General features: G+C 51.1%; 1 protein-coding gene across 2 annotated transcripts in view; it reads left to right on the top strand.

Moving 5' to 3' along the window:
• Window positions 1–22,351, top strand: part of CD99L2 (CD99 molecule like 2) — a 32,089-nt gene extending 9,738 nt beyond the window's left edge. Inside the window, exons 2-11 of one of the 2 annotated variants that reach the window (XM_084213196.1) lie at window positions 8,289–8,354; window positions 10,359–10,406; window positions 11,808–11,903; window positions 12,107–12,187; window positions 13,033–13,125; window positions 14,694–14,756; window positions 15,774–15,809; window positions 15,890–16,003; window positions 18,420–18,485; window positions 18,916–22,351. In XM_084213196.1, the coding sequence (XP_084069322.1) occupies window positions 8,289–8,354; window positions 10,359–10,406; window positions 11,808–11,903; window positions 12,107–12,187; window positions 13,033–13,125; window positions 14,694–14,756; window positions 15,774–15,809; window positions 15,890–16,003; window positions 18,420–18,485; window positions 18,916–18,980 (728 nt within the window). In that variant the 3' untranslated portion in view covers window positions 18,981–22,351. The remainder of the gene's footprint in view (window positions 1–8,288; window positions 8,355–10,358; window positions 10,407–11,807; window positions 11,904–12,106; window positions 12,188–13,032; window positions 13,126–14,693; window positions 14,757–15,773; window positions 15,810–15,889; window positions 16,004–18,419; window positions 18,486–18,915) is intronic. The other variant, XM_084213197.1, reaches the window with a different exon arrangement.
• Window positions 22,352–22,766: the final 415 nt, after the last annotated feature.

Below are 22,766 nucleotides of genomic sequence, written 5' to 3'. Positions count from 1 at the left end.
AAATAGCACTGTATGACAGGAGCATCACATCCCAAGTGATGAACCAGCATTTTTACTCTGTAATTCCCTATTTACCTACTTTTAACTACAGCACCTCCTCTTGATCTTTATCTGATGAGAGCAATCTTTTTCCACCGGGAATCAGGTGATAAGCATTTAATCTCCTCCAGTTTTCTTTGGGCACCTGCATCACTGACTTTGTCATCAGTTGTTCCTGCACTGAGTTATGAACAAAATGCTTTCATGCCATAATTTGTTGCCTGGTTGATGCACAGGCATCTTTGGCAATAGACAAATTCATAGCCATTACTTAATGTGTCAGTAGAAATCATATGGCTAATGTGAGTGTACATTGTAATCTTTCTGGGTGGACAGCAGGCAGGAAAACATGGAAGCAGCTGTTGTGGTGTAATCCCAGCTGGCAGCTCAGCCCCACGCAACCATTTGCTCACTCAGCCCCATTCCCCTTGGGATGGGGAGAGAACTGGAAGGGTAAAGGTGAGAAAACTCATGGGTTGGGATAAAGGCAGTTTGACAGGAAAGGCAAACCAAGGGACTCATTGCCCACTCCCCATGGCAGGCAGGTGCTCAGCCAGCCCCAGCACAGCAGGGCTCCATCACCAGTGACTCAGGAAGGCAAACACCATCCCTCCAGACGTCCCCCCTTCCTCCTCCTCCCCAGATTTCTATGCTGAGCATGGTGCCATATTATGGGATATCCCCTGGGTCAGCTGGGGTCAGCTGTCCTGGCTGTGTCCCCTCCCAGCTCCTTGTGGAGCCTCTTGCTGGTGGGGTGGGTAAGGAGCAGGAAAGGCCTTGGCTCTTTCTTGCTCCTCATCAGGAGGAGGGTGCAGCCCCCCCTCCAGTTTGTCCCCATCAGAGGCCTGCACACAGCATCTGGTGGGGACAAACCTGAGCCCAGAGTGACACTCTTGTTTTTTTTCATCACTGAAAAGTCATCTTTAACCATTCTCCATCCTGTGTAGTTGGTTCAGTGCTAATTTCCCCGTGGCCCCTTGCAAAGTGGTTGGGGTGTGGGAATAAAATAAAGATGCTGTCCACATCCTTTCCCCTTTAGCATATACCTTGTTCTTCCTTTAAAAATCCCCAAACAAAGCAAGAAAGTGGAAAGGAAAACCAACTCACTTTCTTATAAGATACACCTTTAAGTTATTGAGGGTTACACCTGGGGCGTTTTCCCACAGTCCCAGGGAGGGTCAGAGGTTTGCAGAGCTCCTGTGAGGTCTGGGACAGGCTGGACTCTTCCTGTCCTCTCTAGTCCTCAGCTGCAGTGTCCTGGTACCCACTTCAGGCATGGAAAGTTTGGTATCACCCCATCCTCAGCACAAGTACAGAGCTGGGCTCAGGCATGCCTCAGGAGGGGAGGAACCTTAAATATGTCTGCTCTAAACCTTTCAGCCTTTTGCTCTGGGTGCAATTGATCTGGGGCTAATTGAAAGCAGGTTTTGGCAGTGCTGTGGCAGAGCCCTCTTTGACACAAGCCTCAAAGAACAACTATCATATTAAAGTTGCTTAGAAAACATCACCTGCTGCATGCACTGAGATGGCAGAGAGCCCTGGAAACCTGGAAAGCTTTGAGCGCTCATACTGAAGAAAACTGTTTATTATCTTGTGTTGCCAGAGCAGGACTACCTGGTCTGGGATCCTCCTGTGATGGAAGAGCTGCTGAAACATTTGTTTCATGTGGGGTCAGAGAGAGGACACTACTGTGGAGCCAGAGATGGGGCAGACCTGGCCATCAGCTGCCAGCCCAAGGCATTCCATGGGAAAGCCCCATGCAAAGCCTTTCCTGGCTTTGGTCCTGCTGACCTTGATGGGGCTTTGCTTTCCCTCAGAGCTGTTCAGGGTTGCTGCTGGCACTGGGAGGTGTTTGTCTGTCTGTGGCAGGGACCCTCAGCTTTCAAGGGTTCCTTGCAGCCTCTGTGCTGGTAAATAGGCTCTGTGCCAGCCAGTTACCAGATGCAGCTGTTGGCAAAGACAAGTCAAGGGCTCTTCCCTCTGGGGTTTTAAATCTTGCTGTGGAGGAGTGGAAAGGCTGTGCAAGAGGGCAGCAGATGAAAAACTCCTCCCTGCTGTGTTTTTTGTCTGGTGTCTGCAGAGGGACCTGCTGGCAGCTCCCGGTAGGGCAGCACAGCCTGAGCCGCCACTGCTCCCCCGGGGCTGTGGGACATGGCAGGGCGTGCAGGCTGGAGCTGCTTCTTCCGGTGCTTTGGAGGCAAGCTGCAGGTCTGTCCTTCCACAGCAGGTGGGGAGAAGATCCCCAGCATGGTGCAGGCTGGATGGGCACTGCATCCCTTGGGCATCCAGAGTGTGGCCAGGCAGGGCCCGGTGAGGGCTCGCCTGCTCACCAAAGATGCCCTTCTGGCCCTGCCCCACATCGTGGTGCCAGTGATGCCTGCTGGGAAGGAGCCTGATGCAGGCTGGTTTTGCTCACCAGCTCCATCACTCCTGCTGGGTAGAGGTAGGGCTTATTTGGTACCACTGCCAAAGAATTGATACTATTCCTAGTAAGCCTTGAAATCAAGGTGCACCAGACACCTGCTTCTCATGCAGCTGCCGCACAGAACCGCGGTGTAATGCTGTGGCTTAGGGGCCAAGTGAGGTGTGTTGTCCTGAGCTGCAGACTTCAGAGCTTTCACTGGGGCTATGCTGCCTCTCCTGGCCTGTCCTGGGGCACTGGCTGCAGGAAAGGGCAGAGCTGGGGTTGTAGTGGGGCTGAGGTTCCCAGCAGGGGCCTGAGGACAGCGTGGGCACTGCATGGGTCAGGACAGCAGAGCCCTGGCTCTCGTGGAGGCTTTTAGGCATTTCCCTTAATAGGTTTCAAACACAACCACCATCAGTCCCTCCACAAAGAGAAAGTCTTCATTATGCAAATTCTCATCTTAAAGCTTTATTCATGTGCTTCCTGGCAGGCTTTCCTTTAATCTCAAGAGCGAGATTGCTTGGAATTACCATACACCCTTGTTAATTGCATTAAAAAAAAAATTCAGCAGAGGTTGTTTTTGCCATAATCAAGAGTGATTTTTGATTAGTACTTCTGAAAATCAAAATGTTTCACTGAGAATAGAGAGCAAGGACAGCAGCATTCCCTCATCCCCTGCAAGGAGCAGGGGTCATCCCAGCTGGGGGAATGTGTCCCACTGCTCTTTACTGGTCATGCCCTGGGCTGGGTTGTTGTATCCCCAGCATCAGCTGTTGGTCCCACTGCTGGGGTGAGTGCAAGGGTTTCTCCCACACTTTGCTTCCCAGCAGAGCCCTTCCACCCCTTGCCCTGGCGGGCTGCTGACAGCTTGTTTGTGCAGGACAGCCAGTCTTCCCTGGAAGCAGCTGAGGAGATAAATTGGAAGTTCAAAGTCTGCTTTTCAAGGCAGAGCTACCTTGAGGAGGAGGTCTGTGCTGAGGAGGCAGCCTGGCCTCTCTGCAGGGAGCAGTGCAGCTGCACAGAAGCTGTCCTTAGCCACCTGCTCCAGCAGCAGTGCTACCAGAGATTGTGACACCTCAGCTCCGAGGAGCACTGCTCTCCCTACACACATGGAGCTGTGCTTTGGCCTTAGCAGTCAGCAAGAATTTGGGATTCACAAGTAAATTTCCCACCCATTTGGCAGTGGCTGGGGCCAGTGCCCATACAGCAGTGGGGGAGGCACTGATGATTCCAAAGCTCTGCTCTGTCCTGACTGGGATCTGCTCCAGCTGATGGTGTTGTGGTGTCAGCTGCCCCAGGAGAGGTCCCTGGGGACACTCAATGCTGCAGCAGGGTACACCTGTGCCCATGGGGGAGCAGCTGTTTACTCCCCACAGACTTTTGGGGTGTGTCTCTGCTGAGATGGCAGAAACCCCACTGCGAGGATGCAGCCCAGAGGTCCAACAATACAGCTCTGCCCCCAAACCCCCTCTTCCCCAACGCCCTGCCCAGAGGTCCCAGCACAGCTGTGGGTGCCCAGCCTCAGCCCACCCACCTGTGTGTGCCAACATCATAACTTGGAGCAAAAAGATGAGGTTGGTCACTGGGGACACCCTTTTGGCTGCCACAGTACTTGCTCTCCTGCTTTCCTCCTGCTCCCCCACCCTCTGTGTTGCTCCTAAGGTGGGTGCAGTGCCCACCCAGCCTGCAGCAGGGAAGTCAGGCAGTTGGAATTACTTTCTGCTGCCCTTGTTCCTGCTTTGCATTCTCCCGTAATCTCCCGGGCTGTCAATCTCGTGCCGTCGCAGCTCTCTATTCCCAGGGAAGCTAAACACACATATACTGCACAAAGAGATCTGTGGGCTGCTGCTAAAAATGGAATACACCTCTCTCTGAGTGCTGCAGACGGCCTGGCAATATCCTGGGTGTGAATTATGATACTGTAATTCAAGCTTTGTCAAACAGAGGGGCTTAATTAGAATATATATATAATTGTAAAAACTAAAAAGCTGACGAGTACAATTGTGTGTTTGAGCTGCCTGCTACAGAAAATAATGAGGAGAGAATACATTAAGGCACAAAAACCTTCTACCTTCAAAGAGCAGCTAGCTCTGATTAAAAATACCCCTGGCAAGGCGAGCGGACTCAGCAAGAGGTGGGGGAGTCTGCAGTGCCGGCTCGGCCATAACTCCCACCCCTGTTACACAGCTTCTGCTGGACACAGCTGCAGCCTTGGGGTCCCCCCACCTCCCCATTCTGGCTTTGGGGGATTCATATTGGGTGCAATGTAATGTCCCAGCTTCGTCTCTGTGGATTGCCAGATTAAATAAAAATATGGAAAGCATATCTCATTTGCCTATTCCCCCCTCACCACAGAGCTGCAGTCCCTTGGGTGCTCCACTGCCCCTGCTAGTGGCACACAGAGCTGGAATTGCCTCCAGTTGCCCCAGGGGATGTGTGTTTTCTCCCAGCAACCAAAGAGCATAGTTCTTCCAAAGACCCAGTGCAGGGGTAGGGAAAAAAGTGACCCAAACTAGCCTAGTCATCAGCCCTGACAAGGATCTCTTACTGCTCCCCAGCACTTAGCAACCAGCAAAGGGGGGTTTGTGAATCACTGCTGTTGTGGCCCTGTAACAGGTGTAGGTGGGGGTGTCCTATGGGGAAGGTGGCATGTCAGGCCATGCACAACCCTGGCTCCGTTTCATGGGCATCACAGACAAAACTCTGCTGCAGCTCAGCAGCTTGTGAGTGCTGATGTGTAGGTATGGGCCCCAAGCTCTCTCAAAAAGTATAAACCCTTACTGTAAAGATAATCTCTGCTGTGCATGAGTTCCCATCAGTGGGCTTTGGAAGCTCCACTGCTGGAGTGACTGTGGAGCAGTGGCTCCAGGAGCAAAGGGATTGCACAGGCCAGTGCAGGGAGTGGCAGTGCTGCCTCCAAAACACTGCACGTGCACAGTAAACACACGTCCCAAGAGCTGGTGGGGTTTCCAGTGTCTGGCCATGAAGTACCAGATTTGTTACCACTTAATAACAGAGTAAAAGAATGAGGAGAGCATTCCAGTCTTATCTGTTGGAGAGAGCAGGGGAGTCTGTGTGCCTGTGACAGCAGCACTCGGTTATTGATCTCTAAAGGGTCTACTGCATCTCTGTAACACCCTTTGCATGAAATACAGGTGTTGTCAGCTTCAATTAACTGGCAATCTATTATTAATCCTTGCTAACACCTGGGGGAATCTGGAAAAGGATGTTGGTTTGCCAGGGGCAGCATTGGGGAAGCCCTGGATACCAGGCTGTGCACAGCACTGCCGCTCTCTGGGAGGGTTTTACTGGGCAGCTCAGTGCATCCACAGTTTTCCCAACCCTCGCTCGGGCAGCATTGCCACCTCTCCCACCAGGGCAGGGAAGACACCCAGGATGCAGCTCCAGCCCAGGACTCTCCAGCAGTTGCTGGTTTACCTCAGCCCCATGAGGATGGAGGGCCCTGAGCACCTCTCTTCCCCTTGGGGCCAGCTGGCTCTTTGGAGAGGGGTTTTGGAAGGGGCGCCCTCCTCTCATCCTGCAGGGAAAGTTGCCAAGGGAGCTGTCACCAAACCCAGGGGGGCTGTAAGTGCTTCTCAGCTGGCAGGTCCAGTGAGCCCCCCAAAGCCAGGAGGAGGGAGCCCATTTTTGGGACACTGTGTTCCCTGCCAGGCCCCTGTCCCCACTGGGGGGACATCTCTGTGCAGCCCCACAACCCCCAGAGCCCTTCATTAGAGCCTGTGAGCTGCACACACCCCACGGCTGTCCACTCCTGCCCTCGGTATTTGGGCTCCTGCACTGAGGCAAAGCATGGGCGGGATACACTAACACAGGGCTCAGCATGCAGCAAGTCAGTGCCTTGATATTGACTTAATCATGGAGAGCAGAGGGAGAGGGAAGGGAGGCTCCTGGCATATTGCTGCGAGTTGGTGCTGCCACCACATCCCTCCTGCCGGCTCACATGGTGACAGAACATTTTCCTCCTTCGGGCTGATAACGCTTCTCATCCACCAGAGACGCGACGTGGGCTTCCCCTTCTGCCTATTTTTAAGCATGCTTTTATGTAGAAAGAAACAAATGGTGGAGTCCTGTTAGTTCCTGGAAATCCAGTAAAGAGTGGGAAAAGAGCCATTCTGGGGAAGACTGCACGAAATTGTCAGACTGACAAGGCTGGGGCAGTTGGCCAGCACAGTGATGAGTGTGTTGAGTCTCAGCAGGGATGTTGATGGTTTGGCAGCCCCCTGTGCAAGCCCTGGAGCTGGGCAGGTCTTTGCCAGCACTGTGGATGGTCTTGCACATTTTTAACTTTGCTCCTTTGCACTGACAGACCACTTGTTAACTCTGCAGCTTCACCCAGGCTGTCAGAGCGGGAGAGCAATGCCTGTCTCACAGTGCCAGTATTTCACCAGCAATAAGGCCCAAGAGGGAAAGATTTTGGGAAGGGAGGAGAGAGGCATGGAGGGAGGCTGAGGGTGGCAGACACTGCCCTGCTGTGCTGAGCAGGAGGCTCTTCCGTGTGCCTCTCCCTGTGGATTTCACAGGGATGTTCCCTGCCTCGCCTGCTGCTGGCCGTTCCTCCAGGCTGCAGGGAGGCGTTGGCATCGTTGAGCCCGATGAGAAACACGGTGTGGGCTGGGACACTCATTCTGTACACACCCCCTCCAGCAGCACCTCCCGTCCAGCCTTTGCTGGGGGGAGAAGCCCACAGCAACTTCCCAGCCCCAGCCCCTGCACACAGATCACATCCATCCCCTCAGGGCTGCTGCGTGTGCTTCACAGGCAGCAGATGAGATGAGAGGTGATGTGTGAGTGAGTGAGTGGAACCCGAGCTGCAGCTGTTGCAGTACTTAGTGACCACTCTCAGTGAACTTTTTCACTGAAATGCTGATACCTGCTTTGTGATGGACTGGTGCCTTCCCATTGTTACTGTCCTTGTCAGTAAAGCTTTAAATTTATTCATGAAGCACGCTGGAGCTCAGGTGGCAATAGCTAAATCCATTTAGCAGTAGGAATAAGAGGAAAGCCATTTTAATGTTCTCTTGCAGTGCTGCAGTACTTAGCAAACCCAAAGGATATTAATTACTCAGCATGCTCCGAGATGTAAAAGCATGAATTTATCAAGACAAATACATTCAGAACTAGGGTAAGTCAACAGTAATTAATGCCATGCAAAAAAGAGACTGAGAAAGGAAGGATTAGCTGGCTCTGTTGCAGGAGAACACGATGTAGCCCTGAGTTATCCCTGGGATATGGGACTGGAGTTGTGGTGAGGCATCTCTAACAAAAAAATCTGCCTGTCACGTATATCCCTGGGATGGGGGTTTCATCCTGGTTCACATTTCCAAGGCAGAATGATGCAGGCTGCCTCTGAAATGCTAAGTCGTGCTTGGCAGCCAGCAAAAGCTTTTTTATGCAAAGCCTTTGATGTTGGAAGGCACTTGAGAAGAAGAGGGGCATAGGGCTTTTGTGTTTGCCACTGAATTTGTCTGCACTGTCCCAGTGTTTTCATGGAATTTAGCAATCATATAATCGCGAGCACAGCCAGAGATGAGTGGCAGCTCAAGAGATGAATTGGTAGGTTCTCCTTGACAAATCTAAGCATAACATGTGCCTTTGTACCACATCCATTAGGGCAGACAAATGGAAAATCCAGAGATGGCTGCCCTGCATTTAATAGTCACAGCATTTGGAGAAGGCTGATGTCTTCATCACCAGTGTTGGGTCAGGCTTGGAAAAAACCAGCAAAAAAACAGCAATTTGAGCAAACAAGTCTAGCTATGCCTTATTTAAAGGTGGTTTACTCTGTGTGGAGTGAGTACAGCCAGTGCTGATTCTTTGTCTCCAGGTCATGGGGATGACACAGATGACTTCAACCTAGAGGATGCCCTGTTTGACCCCACCACCAGGCGACGTAAGTCACATTTATGCATTGTTTTAAAGAGGAGAAAACAAACAGATGGTAATAGATATAATTTGTTCTTTGGGATCTGATGCTGGTGGGAGGGTGGTAGAGGATACACCTGCCTCATCCTCTCTGCCTGGGAGACACAGGGTCTGGGTTGGACAGGTGGAGCTGGGGACAGTCCTGGAGAAGCTGCCTGCTGACCAGGTGCCCTTTGCTTGCTGGCTCCTGTGAGGAGCCACGGAGGCACAGCACGCAGTGCTCTGAGGTAGCAGTGGCACTGAGCTTGCCCTTTGGTTCCTTGCCTGCCTCGGTAATGCCTTGCAGCAGGCCTGGAGCCATCATGGAATCCTTCCCCAGCTGGGGAGGGCAGCTCGCTGTGCCTGGCCAGGCAGGGCAGTGCTGGCTCCTGCCCTGCTGCATTGCAGTGTGGTGCCCAGGAAAGCTCACAGTGCCCAGGGGCACTGCTCTGCCTCACTGGGGTTCCAGTGTAGCCCAGCAGACAAAGGAAACTCACTTCCTCAGGGGTGCCCCACTGCTGGCATGCAGCATTCAGTATTTTGGTGTTTTACATGCCAAGGACCTAACTGCCAGCACAGCAGCTGAGGGATGGGAGGAGGCTCATCTCCCTCCCTGGGAAATGTTACCTGCCTTACCCCAGTGCCAAGGGCTGTGCCCGAGGCTGCTGTGCACCCACACTCATCTCTGGCTCCAGTTGCTCCCCAGCCATGGAGATGCTGTGGCAGAGCTGCAGATGCCAGCACCCAGGGCCCCTCACTGCCCAGCACTCCCCATGCAGTTCATGGTGGCTGTCCCCAGACCCAGCAGCTGGCACGGCAGCAGCAGGGATTGCTCCATGAGTGATGCCAGGCTCTGGGATCAGGCAGAACCTACCCACGTGTATGGAAGGGAAAGCTGTAACACTGTTTGCAGCCTCTTGTGCTGTAGTCTGACAGCAGAGGGACACTTGTGCTGTGTTATTTTGGAGTTTTTGTGCAATAGAGGGTGCTCTCCACAGCTCTCCTGCATAGGATAGGCCATGGGGTATCAGACTTGGTGACAGGGCTGATGCAGCTCATCTAGGATTTTCCAAAAGCCATTGAATGCAGCATGTGAGGAGACCTGGTTAGAAATGACTAATGGCCACCTCAAGTGGAGAGAAAGTGGCATTCTCCAGGCTGAAGTCCCTGCAGTGAGGGAAGGAAGAGGCAGCACTGTCCCCATGGCCTCCCCAAGTGCTGCATCCCACTCTGCATTCATGTCAGCCCCAGAAAAAAGCAAACTGAGGGTCTGGAGTTGGGTCGCATCAAACCACACCAGCACACTGGAAATCAAGCCCAGCAACACCACTCCAGTCTAATGGAAATTAATGGGAATGGAGCAGCCACAGCTCTTGCTCATAATTTATTCATATACTTGGTAATGCCAGCCACTATTAATAGGCAGTGGTTTCCATATTGCTCCGTCCCTCCCCCCTCAGGAGGCTGACTGTAGCCTGTTTTAGCCCAGGAGCAGCCAGGGGAGGCTGGGATCTGAGTATCAGGGTGTCACTGAAAGCTCTCCAGCTGACAGGGAACCTCCTGTGCACAACACAGCAGAGGAAATTATCTGTCCTTGGACTGCCTGACCAGCCAGGGACACCAAAGCATTGGCACCTCACTGCTGGTTTCCACACGTTCTGTGCAGTGTCTGCCCTTCCCTGTCTGCTGCTCAGCCCAGAGCCTTGGAGCAGATTGCTGCAGCTCCCTGCTCCCACCAGCGGGGCTGGGATGCTGGCTCAGCTCAAGGCAGCAGTGAGTGCCCTGTGGAGCACTGGGCTCCATTTCACCCATGGGCTGTCCACAGTGTGGCCACACATTGTGTGCAGGGTGTTCATCCCCCTGTGCCCTGAGTTTACAAGTGCAGATGTCAGAAAGCTGTGCTGAAATCTTTGCCATTCATTCTCAGTCCAGAGGTGACATTTGTGCTGATGCCTGTGACTAACACTTTTCCTCCCCATCTCTTTTGTCACAGCCACTCCCAAGGGCCCCAGGAAGCCAGCAGGTGGGACAGGTGGGACAGGTGAGACCTCCTTGCATGCCCACCATCTCTGCTCAGTGTGGGGTGCACTTCCCCTGGGACAGAACTCTGTGAGCCCCCAAGGGCTGCCCGAGTGTGGCTGAGTGCTGCTGCCTCAGCAGCTGCTTTGGGACCCCTTCACTTGCCCATGGGGAAGCTGGAGCTGGTGTGTGCACCTGCACTGTTCCTGTGTGGCCAGAGAAATGCAATATTGATATTTCTGTCCGTGCTGAGGGTGAGTGGCAGCGGAGCATTTACAACCAAGGCAGAATTTTGCACACTTTGCAGTATCCTAATGGAGGAGACACAAATCACTGCTCAGCTACACAAGAGCTTTTGTTCCTGTCTGCATGGCACCTGCTAGCTTTACTTCCCAGAAGGAAGTCCAGAGGATATTTTCCTTCCTTTTTTTTCCAGCCTGCACAGAAAGTGCCATCTTGGTGACACTTTCCCCTCCAGGGGAGAATGGGTCTCTCACTGTTGGTGCACATCAAATGTGCTGTCTGGCCAGCTCCCAGCAGCGCCACGGTTGAGGAAACTCCCTTCAATTCACATGAGTTTTGTTGCCAGCAGCTCCTGTGGCTCAGTTTTGGTCAAAGAGTCCCTGTTAAATATAGCACAGTCACAGGAGCTGAAGGGTAGCTCAGTCCCTGGAGGAGCTGCAATAAACCGCATCAGAGGAGTGCTAAGAAGTAAATCCACTCACCCGTGCAGGAGGATCTTGGCACAAATTTAAGCAAATTCAACTGTCTGGCTCCTTGGCCACCATGGTCTTTGGTAGGGACAAGAAAAGCCAAGTGCCAGAGGCACACTCAGGGCTTCAGTGCTTGGATTGCAGCCTGAAGGAGAGGTTGTTCCATCCAGTAAACTCCCCCTGGGAAATGAACACATGTGGAGGCTGAGGCTTTGTCTCAGCCAGTTCCTTCTTCCCCAGGGAGTGTTTTTTGGATGAATGAGAGGCTCCTGCAGTAGATTCCTGTGCCCTGGCCCCTCTCTGTGCATGCCCTGCTCAGTTCAAGGTCACTCACGGGCAGCTGCACAGGGAGCAGTGTCCTAGCCACTGGCTCAGTTCCACTGCCCCTTCTCGTCTCCCCAGCTCTCAGGAGATGCTGCAGGTACCAGCAGGACTCCCCCAAAAGTGAATTACTTCGGGACTGCTGGGGCTGGGCTGCAGCCACAGCTTGGATGGGGACACTGAAATGGTGGCCAGGCTTTTCTGAAGCCTTTGTGATAGGTCACGATTGAGCAGCAAAGTGGCTGGATGCCCTTTCCAGCTCCAGCCTGACGTGGGAGGCCCTGGCAATGGTGCAGCATCATTGCACAACACCCACAGGGAGGGGTGTGTGCCAGCAGCCTTGTGCTGTCCCCACAAACAGGAGTGTAACAATCTCTTCTCTCCTGCAGACTTGGATTTGGCTGATTTCTTTGACACGCCTGTGGAGACTACCACCAAGCCAGCCAAGCCCACTCCCAAGCCCTTCCCCAGGCCAGGGAAGCCAGGTAATGCAGAGCTCCCTGCAGGCTCCAGCATCCATCCCCAGGGCACCCAGAGGGGTGTCAGCTTTTGTGTGAAGACCAGAGCCCTGAGCTGGCCCAGGGCAGCCCCAGTCTCCCAGCAGGGTGGGGGTTTCCCCACACAGCACTCCTCCGAGCCCACCTTTCAGAGGGTAACAGCATTTTGGTTTTTTTTTCCCTCCCTTCAGACAATGGCCTTTGGGATGTCATTCGCACCACCACGACCAAGCAGCCAAAAACTACAAGAGCCCCTCCTAAGCGTAACCCAGGTGAGCATCATCTCCACAGCCCCTGCTGCTTCTCTCCTGCTCTGCTGCCCTCATCATGGTGTTTCCAACCTCTAGTCTGTTTGCTCGCCTGAGACACCTCAAGATAAAAACAACTATCAAAAGCCACAGAGAGGACAGGACATCCGAGCATTGCCCTGCATTTCCCAGGGGACCTCAGTGGTTTCTGGACCATGCTTCATTCCCATGCTTGCTGGAAGGCTGTGAGCTGGTTGTGCTCCCTGTCATGGCACAGCTGTGTTGGGCAGACACCCACAGGCTCAGGGCACCCTGTCAGCTGAGCATTTTGCTGCCTGCCCAGGCTGGGTTTTGGTTTGAATCAGAATAAACTCAGAAGTGCACCGGTGGGAGGGCCAGTACTGGGCTTTTAGCTGCTATTTGTCAGAGTCAATATCCTCTGTCAGCCAGGCAGGTCGGGGGACCAGCTGAGCATTCACAGAGGAAAATAACTCCAAGGAATCAAGCCACAGCCATTCCAGCTGGCACGTGAGCATGGTACAGCCACCTCCCTCCCTCCCTCCGGCTGGGCCCAGGGGGCACCAGTTTGGCTCTGACTTTTCCTACTGGCCTCATTTATCTGATTGCCTGGCACTCCAGCCATGGGGACCCTGTTCCTGCAGGAAGGACGTGGCATTCCCCAGCACAGCAGCGTGGGGGCATGGAACAGGATGGGTTTGGAAGATCTGCCACCAGGCCTCACAGCAGAATTGGGAAATGCTTGTGTCTGGAGCTTCATCTCTTTCAACAGTGTTTTTCCCTGATTAATTAATTAATTGCAGAGTTCCTCAGCCTATCACCACATTGCTAACCCTGGTCTTGTTTTCCAGAAAAGGATCCTATGGATTTTGACTTGGCTGATGCCCTTGATGATAAGAACGATAGGAAAGATCCTGGGAGGCCAGACCTAAGGCCAGGTGAAGGTAGGCTGACCTCTCCTCTCTGTCCTGCTTGCTACCAGCCCTGCTGTTCCCTGGGGCCTGCAGGAGATTCTTCCCAGCCTGACACCATTCCCCCCAAGAGATGGGATAAAGAGAAACAAGTGCTGCCTGGTCTAGTGTCCTGCCTGCTCACAGTGGAGACATTTCCACAGACAGCTTGATCCTGGGGAGGGAAGGAGCCTCTTCCTCAATGGTCCCTGGCAGAAGGGGGCTCTTCTAACAACTTGCTCTGTGTCTGTGTGCAGGTTTTTCCCCCCAGGGTCTCTTCTGATCCATTAAGGTGCAGTGGTTTTGTTGAGTTCCCCCCATCCCCAAAAGCTCTTTAGCCGAGGGCACGGGCTGCTGGGGTTCACACTCACTGCCAAGGTGTAAATCTGGCCTAACACACCCTGTGGGCTGGGAAGGATCTTTTTCCATCTCTGAAGTACTCCAGTGAATGAATCATTTGTCTGTGAGGATTGTTCCCCTGAGCACTTGAGCTGGGAAGCAGACTTTGCACGGCTGGTTTATTGATGTTGGGATGGCTGTACACCCTGCTCACACGCCTAATTAACAGGCAGGTATTTTATTACATTGTATTAACTAGGTGACTTGTCTGCACTTTGGTATTCTGGGCTTGCTGAGTTTTCAGGCTCCTGCAGGAAAGGTGGAGGTGTTGAACTGCTGGAACGTGGCACTGGCCACAAACCAGCACACACATTCCCCCAGCATCACTGCTCCCTGGATTGCCTGGGACCTCTCCAGGCTCTGGCATAGTCAGGGCTTTCATTCTTTTCACACTCATTACTAAGCCCATAAATCTGTTTTTTGTGGTAAGCTGATGAATAAGGCAGTCTCTTCCAGTTAAGGCAAAGGAAATCCTTCCCAATGCACAGCATCAGAGGGGGAGCCTTTTGCTGTCTCTGCTCCCATCACTCACCTTACTGCACCCCTGGGCTCCCTCTGGGACTGCAGCTGAGACCTTCAACAGCACCTTCAGCTGCAGATCCACAGACCCTGTTTCTCTGTATTTATCCTGCATCAATGAGACTTGCCCACTACAAGATAACTTTTTCATGTGGACCAAAACATGCTGGTGCTCAGTTTTTCCCCTAGACTGTTCTGTCCCTCTGGGAAGGATAAGGGCCAGTTCCAGCCTACAGGACCCCAGGCCCAGCTGGTGCAGCTGGGACTCACTGATCCACAGCAGTATGGCCACAGCACACACAAACTCCTTCTTCCTGCCTTCTCCACTCTCAGCCAAGGCTGACCACCAAAACATCTAATGAACTCTTAAATAATCAGTCATCTGTGATTATCAGTCGTCCTCACTCCCAAAAATCACTAACTTCAGTAAAAAAAAAAAAATACAGTAGCATTTAAACTAGTCAGTTATTACCTCTTCTATGACCTTAAAGAAATTCAGGGTTAACATCTGGTAATTGTAAGAAAAGCAGTACTACTATTTGACTAGTCCCAGTTGCCAAGGGGAGATGGAGCAGCCCATGATCCCAACTTCTGGCACAGCTGTGGCTCCCTCAGGTGCCAGCCACTGTTTGTTCCTTTTAAAGGATTTTCAGATGATGACCTGGCCAGCATTGTGGATGGTGGCTACAGCCCAGACAAGAAGAAGGGTAAGTGCTGACCTAGGTATGGTTGTTTTCTTTAGCAGTCATGGCTTGGGGTTACCCCCAGCTGCTGGAAAGAGCCCTGTGCAGAGCTGTGCTCACCTCCATGGCAGGGCAAAAGGGGTCTCAGCCATGGAGCCAAGGGAAAAGTTCTTGGCTTCTGTGGTCACGCCTGGTGCCAGCATTGGAGATGCTCGGTTTGGATTCCATGGAGGCTCTGCAGCTCCAGCTGCCACCAGGGCAGACAGGACCTGTGTCTCCCCATCACCTCAAGGGCACCCTGGTGCCATGCATGGCTACATGCCTTCGTTTGCTTTTCACCACATGACCACCAATGTCTGGAACAAGGGGAAATCCAACAACCACCGGATAAGCCGTTCAGAAGGATCCACAGCATTAAATATTAAAAGCAGTCACATAAAGAGCTGAACACCATGAGCCTAATCAACATTTAATAAATCCCTGTGCCAAGGACAAGACGCAGCAGAGGCATTAATACAACGCTGACCTGCTTCCATAAATTCAGGATGTAAGTGACTCGGCAAGGACTGCGGCTTCCTCTGGGAGCAGCTTCTCCTCCCAGCCCAGTTTCTCCAGGGAAGGTGGTATCAAAATAGACTTCAATCCAATTGAGGGTTCCCTGACGTGATGGAGCTCAGCCAGTCACCACCCATGTGCTGTGTAACACTGACAGCCCTTCAGGTGCTCCCTTGATGCTGAGCAGTGGGGGTGAGGGTAATTATCAGACACAGGCAGAGGTGTCCCATGCAGAGAATCTCACAAAACTTCCCCCTATGCACACACAGAGGGAGAGGAGCAGCTTCAAAGCCTTTAGAAGCAAAAACCAGCAGCCCAGTGGAGTGTGGAGCAGCAGAAAGGCTGCAGCCCATGGAGGCTTCTGCCCACCCCCAGGCCTGGGCTGCCCTGGCACCCCTGTCCTGCGTGTCCCCTCCCTCTGAGGCCAGCGGTGGGGGAGCAGCGGGCAGAGAGGGGCAGGGGCACTGACGGGTTGTGTCTCCGCAGGTGCCAGTGGCAACACCGACAACGACTACAGCGGAGGTGGGTGTGTGCCAGGGGACGGCGGGGCGGGGGGAGCTGGGGGTCAGTGCCCATCCCAGAGCTCTCTCTGTGCCCCACAGTGGCAGAGACGGGGACGATCGCCGGCATCGCCAGCGGCCTGGCCATGGCGCTCATCGGGGCCGTCTCCAGCTACATCTCCTACCAGCAGAAGAAGTTCTGCTTCAGCATCCAGCGTGAGTCCTTCCCGAGCACCCAGGGCACACAGCCAGCACACACCTGTGTTCCACCCTGAGCCCTGCTGCCATCTCCACCCAGTGCCCCCAGCTGGCAGAATAAAGCCCCAGCACAGGTCACTGAGCCCCCCATGTCAGGCTTTGCACAGACAGGAACCCACCAGCAGTGGCAGCCCCGGCACCCACTGCCACCCCAGGCTCACACTGCCCCACACAAACACTGCCCAAGACCAAACCATCAATACCAAACACAAGAAATATGAAAAAAAAAAAAATCCCACCCCAAAATAAACAAACCACCCCCCCCCCCCCCTCCCCAAAATCTCATCAAGCAGTAAAGACTCACCAGGATGCAGGGAAGGGAACAGGGGCAGTATCTGCATCTGGGACTTCAGCCCACTGCACCCTCAGCAGGCATGTGACAATCATTGCAGTAAACTGCAAATTAAACAGCAAAACTTACCATAAAACACCTTTTGCACGAGCTGCCCTTAAAGCTGCTTGGTGCAAGCATTGCAGGAGACTCCTCACAGCCTCAGCCCACAACACTCACCTGACCATGGTGGGCTCCTGCAGCTCTTTATGAGAGGGAAGTTACAAGCAGCTGAGTTACAAGCTCTTTTTTGAAATTAATCAATTGAAATCTCCTGTGAGTCCCATTTGCTCTAGGGAAAGGGTGTTTGGGGTTGGAAATGTTCTGTTGGGATCGTGCTATTTTCCCAGTTGTGCCTGAAACAAACAGCATTTTGGTAAATTAGATCAGCAGGAAAAGTCAAATGAATGTGATGGAATGAAACACTTTTGTACATTCCCCCCACTTAAATGATATTTTGGCAAAAATAAATAATAAAAAAAAAGGAGTAAAGGCTTTGATGAGGAGGAAGCTGAGAGACACAAAGCCCCAGAAAGGCAGCAGGAAATTAAAGTTAATTATAAAGGAGGATTAATTTAAGCCATCAGACATGGCATGCTGGGCTAATGTCAGGCCTTAGATGCATTGCAGTGCATGACAGAAATCTAAGAGTTGTCAGCCGCTGCTTTTTATTGAAAAACATAAATTGCATTTGCTGTTACTGCAGCAAAGCATGTCTGACCACTCACTTGATGCACAGAGGAATAGGCTCACTTCTTTCTGTGTCCTTCAGCTTTGAGTCTCTTCTGAGGAGCATTTGCTGATGATGCCCAGCACTGCCTAGAACTCTCCATCCCACTTTCTTTTCTTACACCTCACTCGTACTCACCAGCCGTGCCCTGGCTGTGGCTCAGCCTCTTGCTGTGCCTGGGCAGGGTGGCAGCTGTACCTCTCCTGCCTCCACAGCTTGCCCAGCTGCTGCCTGCAGTGTCCCTGCTGGCATGAGGGCTTTATGGGGTTTTCTAGCCAGTTCCAGAACCCTTTCCTCCTGTGCCTTGGAGGCAGCAGCTGCCCCATTACTGCCTAAGGCTCCCACCACACTCCTTTGGCCTGGTCCTGGCACCATTCCCTACCTCCCTCCTTCACTGGGAGATACCAGTGAGCCCTATCCAGACCTAGTGGTGAGGCACAGCCAGTACCTGCCACACCCTGAGCTATATTTAGATGTGCAGACAAGTTACAGATGCCTAAAAAGTGTGTGCTGCATGGCCTGATTGCCTCAGGCTTCATTTGCAGACCAGCACCCGAATCCCCTTCCCTGGTCCTTCTCCAGTGGAGCACAGCACTTCCCCCTCTGCCTTTCCCCACAGCTGTCCCTTAGAGGAGCTGCTGAGGATGCCTGAGGTCTGTGGCACACCCCAGACTGTCTTAATTCACCTCCAGCTCTGAGCTGGACCACCCCTTTCTCCTGCCCACCCTCCTGCAGCCACCCCTGCCCACCAGTGCCCAGCCTTGCTCCATGGCCTCGGCTCCACTTGTTGATAACGTTGGGAACTTCTTTGCATTTAAATAAGGGACTTACTCGGGATTTGACACCCCACTGGGATCCTGCTTCATCACCACAGCCCTGCTCTGAACTGCTGCTTGAAGCTCTGCATAACTTAGCTTTTAATATGGCTGTGGCACATCTCTGTGCTGAGGCACACAGCCGTCCTGTCCAGGAAGCTTCCTCCCTTCCCCTCCCGCACTCCTCAGAGCTCAGCTCCTTAGACAGGAATTAGCTGGGCTGTCTCCCGTGATAAAGATGAAGCAGGAGCCTCAGACAAAAGAGCTGCTGCTGGAGCTGTGCCTGCCAGGAGCTCCATGGGCACTTTGAAACCCAGCAAGTCTCAGCCCTGGCTGTAAGTTACGGAGGCTTCTGTGCTGCTGTCACTGCAGAGGGGGTTTTAAAAAGGCATCTCTGCTGTTACAGCTCTACGCCCATTACCGGAGTTTTTAAGGCATCAAAGCAAACAATTTCACTTTCTACCCTTCCCCTCTCACTGTGTTTATTGTACTTCTCAGAGGGACTGAACGCCGAGTATGTGAAAGGAGAAAACATGGAAGCCGTCGTGAGCGAGGAACCCCAGGGTGAGAGCCTTGCATCCCTTACCCCTGCCTGCCTCCCTCACTAAAACAGCTTTACCCAGGGACTTCCCTAAAGTCCCCGCTGCTGTACAGAGCTGCTGCATCCCTTTGATGATGGCACTGCTTAGGTGATGCTGCAGCTTTTGTGAAACACCCACCACCGTGCTTTTACCCCTTCAGTGCACACAAAGGAAAGCCTGGTAAGAGCCCAAGGAGCTCGAGCTGCACACGATGGCAGTTAACACCGAGCTTTCATGTAGCAGCCACTGAGAGTCTTGCACAAGAGAAGCGTGATCCTTCTTTCAGTGACAGACAATCAGAGCTGCTGCAAAGGCTTTTCCAGTGTCACACACAATCAGCCAGTGCCGGGGTTGCTTGTGCCCTGGTTCCATCGTGTGCTATTGTACTCATGGGTTTTTTTCTTTCTCCCCAGTTAAATATTCAGTCCTGGAAACGCAGTCAGCAGAACCACCAAAACAAGACAGTGCGAAGATATAAAGCGAGACCCAGGGCTAGAAAATAATCAGTCAGCAGCAACAGAGATCTTATGTGCTTGTAATTTAGCTTTTAATTTAATTTGACTCCAAAGCTATTTAATGTGTATTTAAGCTTGAACTGGCTTTTTATTGCTCTAGGCTTTAGGGTTAGACTGGTAGCATGTGTTTATTTTTTATGAAGAGGTTTATGTTTACATCGAAGCAGTAGTGTAGGATTGGTGTGCAGTTGGATGGAAATCCACAGAAGGTACTTCAGCTGTGGTCAGTTTTCAAGAGCTTACAGGTATGAGGACAGTGAAGTGCCTGTAAATAGCAATCCAAAGCCAAACCCTGCAAAGCGCCTCAGCCACCTTCTGCCTTCAGCTCCGGGCAGTGTCACTTCCAGTGCTGGGGAAAAAGCTGCACATTTCCTGAGGGTTGATCGCAGTCCTTCGTGTAGCTACACCTAAAAATGAAGTGCCTATGGTGGGTCCTCGTGTGGGGCCTTGGGCTGAGCCAGGTGACTCCCTGCTCCCAAGCCAGGAGTTTAGGATGCTTCACCACCACCACCACCACCCAGCGCTCGGCTTGCAACCAAAGGACCTGATTTTCACACCAAGTCACAAATACAGTTGATAATGTGAGTGCAGTGTTCACTTCTAGCAAATGCCATTTGAATGCTCCCTGTGCTGCAGATCAGGCTGGAACTGAAGTGATACAGTTTGTCTTAAGCTTCACCAGGGGAAGTTTAGGTTAGACATCAGGAAAAAATTCTTCACTGAAAGAGTGATTGGGCACTGATATTGTCTGCCCAGGGAGGTGGTGGAGTCACTGTCCCTGGACTTGTTTAAAAACGACTGGATGTTGTTGCCATCTTATTGCAGGGGTTCCATACTGTTGTTTCCTTATCACAAAAGTTTCATACCCTCTTGGTGTTTCTTGTGGGCAGCTCCTCAGAGCACTGACTCTTTCTTCTTCCCAGAGTAGCTAACTGACTCCAGTTCCCTTCTCAACCAGCCACCCCACCCTTATAGCACTCATTGGTCACAGCTGTGGCCTGTTAAAGTCAGGCCTGCTCCTAATCTTTGATAATTGGCCCAGCTGCAACTCCTTAGGGTTAAGATTACTTTCTACACTATCTTTATTTTCTTATATTCTATCCCCCTACAGGATGTGGCACTCAGTTGATGTGGAGGTGTTAGGTTAGGTCATGGGTTGGACTTGCTGATCTCAAAGGTCTTCTCCAACCTAGGCCATTCTGTGATTCTCTCTCTGTGACTTGAGATAGCTACACTGTCACCACAATTAAAGCTGCGTGCGTATGGATGCTTCCAAGGACAGGTTCAGATCTCAGTCACACTAGAACAAGTGACTGATTTAACCCAAAAGAAAATAAACAAAGCAGGTACCTGTTAAGACCTGTAATGCTCAGTACAAAAGAAGTCAAGCTTAACAAGATGCGGTCCCCTCCTTTTATCAGCAACTATCAGGAGTGCTCTCAGGCACCCAGAGGCAGAAAAAGGATTTAAACTTCACTCTTTGTGTCACTTTTAAAATAGGCAGTACCTCCTGGGAGGACAAATCCTCCATCACTGTCCTGCATGGGGTTCCTGCAGCTGCCTGGAAGCACTGGGCTGTGAGTGGTGCTCAGCAGGACACTGGGCTGCACTGGGACAGTGCACACGCAGCCCCTGCCACGCTGCTGAACTGCTGCCCAGCCCTGACCTTCACTATCTTGCAAGAGTTTCTGTTTAGATTTCTAATGTCTCCCCAGCAACCTTTCTGACTGCTGCTAAAATATGGATAACTGCCACTTTCCAGTACATTTTTCCAAATCAATGATTGCTTAAAAAGCATGCTCTCAACTGAAGGGAATTTCACTTCACATGATGTAACAGGTACTCACTATTTATATATAAACCTGAAATGTGAGCATTTTGTATGGGTGTGCAAATTTTGTGTTATATGAATGTGTATTAGGAAAACCAAGCCTTTCAGTAAGATGTACAAATTCACAGCTTTCAGGTAGACATGACTTCCAGAAGGCCTTGCCAGGAGGTGAATGAGCCCAGGAGCATCGCTGTCTAACAGCTCCATTTGGAATGAAATTGCCTAGTGACTTGGTTAAGTATTTTGCAATAGCTGCACAATTCTTTATGCTCTTTTTAACACTTGCATTTTTAAAGCCTTATACTAGCTCTAGCAGAACAGCTACAGTGGTTTGAAAGGTGCCTCACAACTATTCAGAATGCTTAGGCTACAACGATACTACTCTGAACAGCTGCTGCTTTGTTTTATGAATGTTTGAAACAGAAATGTTAATTATTGGCTCAGATAATGGAAGCATAAGAAAGAGATGGGATGCACTGTTTGCTTACTCCCAGAGAAGGGTTTTCATGGAGGAAGTGTATCCTGAAGAATTTGCAGCAGGAGCTCAGGTGCCATCAAAGCCACACAGCTGAGTTTGTGTATCTCCAGTCCCAAGCACCAGCACTTGCTTTTTGTTCTTACCCAAACACATTTGAAAGCTGTAGCATGAAATGTGTTATTGTAGATGCAGTGTTACAACAGGGCATTGATGATCACTAGAAGCTGTTTGCCCAGCTTCGATCTAGTGCCCATAATTCCTCCTCTCACTTTGCCAGTGACTGTGTCAATGGTCTGTGTGGTTTAAAGAGTACAGCACCTACCCCTCCCTTGGGGAACTCTGCCACCAGGGCACAGAGGGAGCACAAGTCCAATTCAAAATACTACAGGTCACAAATTTAACAAGGAAAGGCAGCAAGCTGTTTCACTGGAACACCCACCCCAGGTTTTGGGACTCAGAAGCTGCTGCTTTGCTCAAGGCTCTTCTGTAATGCTGGTGACTACTTAAAAGTTAGTGCATTGTGTAGGTATGTGGAAATCCATAAATGCACAGTGAAAGAGAACACTTCCAAAGTGAATAGTGACAGAATTCAAGATTTCTTTCTCTAGCATTTCAAATAGGAAAATACTTGCAAATTCTGCAGTAGAGAAATTAGGCTTGGCCTTCTCTTCAAAACTGAACAAAAATCAGAGTCTTAGTGGTAAATGTCAGCAAAGGCTCAAATGTTTTTTTATTGCTGTTCCCTCTTCCGTCTGAACTGCCACCAGTCTCTGAAAAACAGGGAGTTTATATCATCTATATTTTAGGCATTGTAGTAACTGAGAGGTTTCCTGTGTATTTTCCTAGTAGTGATCCAAGTTCTGGAATAGCTGACCCAGCACCGACCTCTACTTTCATTTAATTACTATTTATTCACTTTAAATTGGGATATGGATTTTTAAAAAATCCTGCATTTAAGCTCTGTATACATGGCATGAACTTTCTTGTCCTTTATTAAAAAAGGCAATAAACCACTAGAAAATTGGTTTGCTTTTTTTTTTCATGAGTCCAAAACCTATATATAGATGTCCTGAGAGTTTTTGTACTATGTATGCTGTGAGCTCTTTTTCTTATGACACCTCACTTCTAAAGCTATTTTAAATGGCAATAAAATGATTCAGAAAAGGTTTGTCAAAGGTTTGACAGAGAAAAGAGAGAATTGAAAGAATTCAGCTGGCTCTTTTCGTGTTTATTCTTTCAATTACTTGCATTTTCCTTTGGCAGTACTTCGTTTCAGATTCCTCAGCTGAGAATACTCTGACACAAATTTCAGATCTTTCTGGCACTATAAACTCAGTCATTTTCAAGCAACCCCACTAACGAACCCTTACAAGTGCTCCACTGTCATTCTTAACTACTCATTTGTTGTGATAAAAGTGGAATTAGTCCATAATACTGTTT

This window comes from Fringilla coelebs (assembly GCF_963513975.1).
Source record: "Fringilla coelebs genome assembly, chromosome: 11".
In the NCBI taxonomy this organism is placed as follows: domain Eukaryota; kingdom Metazoa; phylum Chordata; class Aves; order Passeriformes; family Fringillidae; genus Fringilla; species Fringilla coelebs.
Note: the sequence above shows the minus strand (reverse complement) of the source record. Positions and strands in the feature narration are given on the sequence as shown.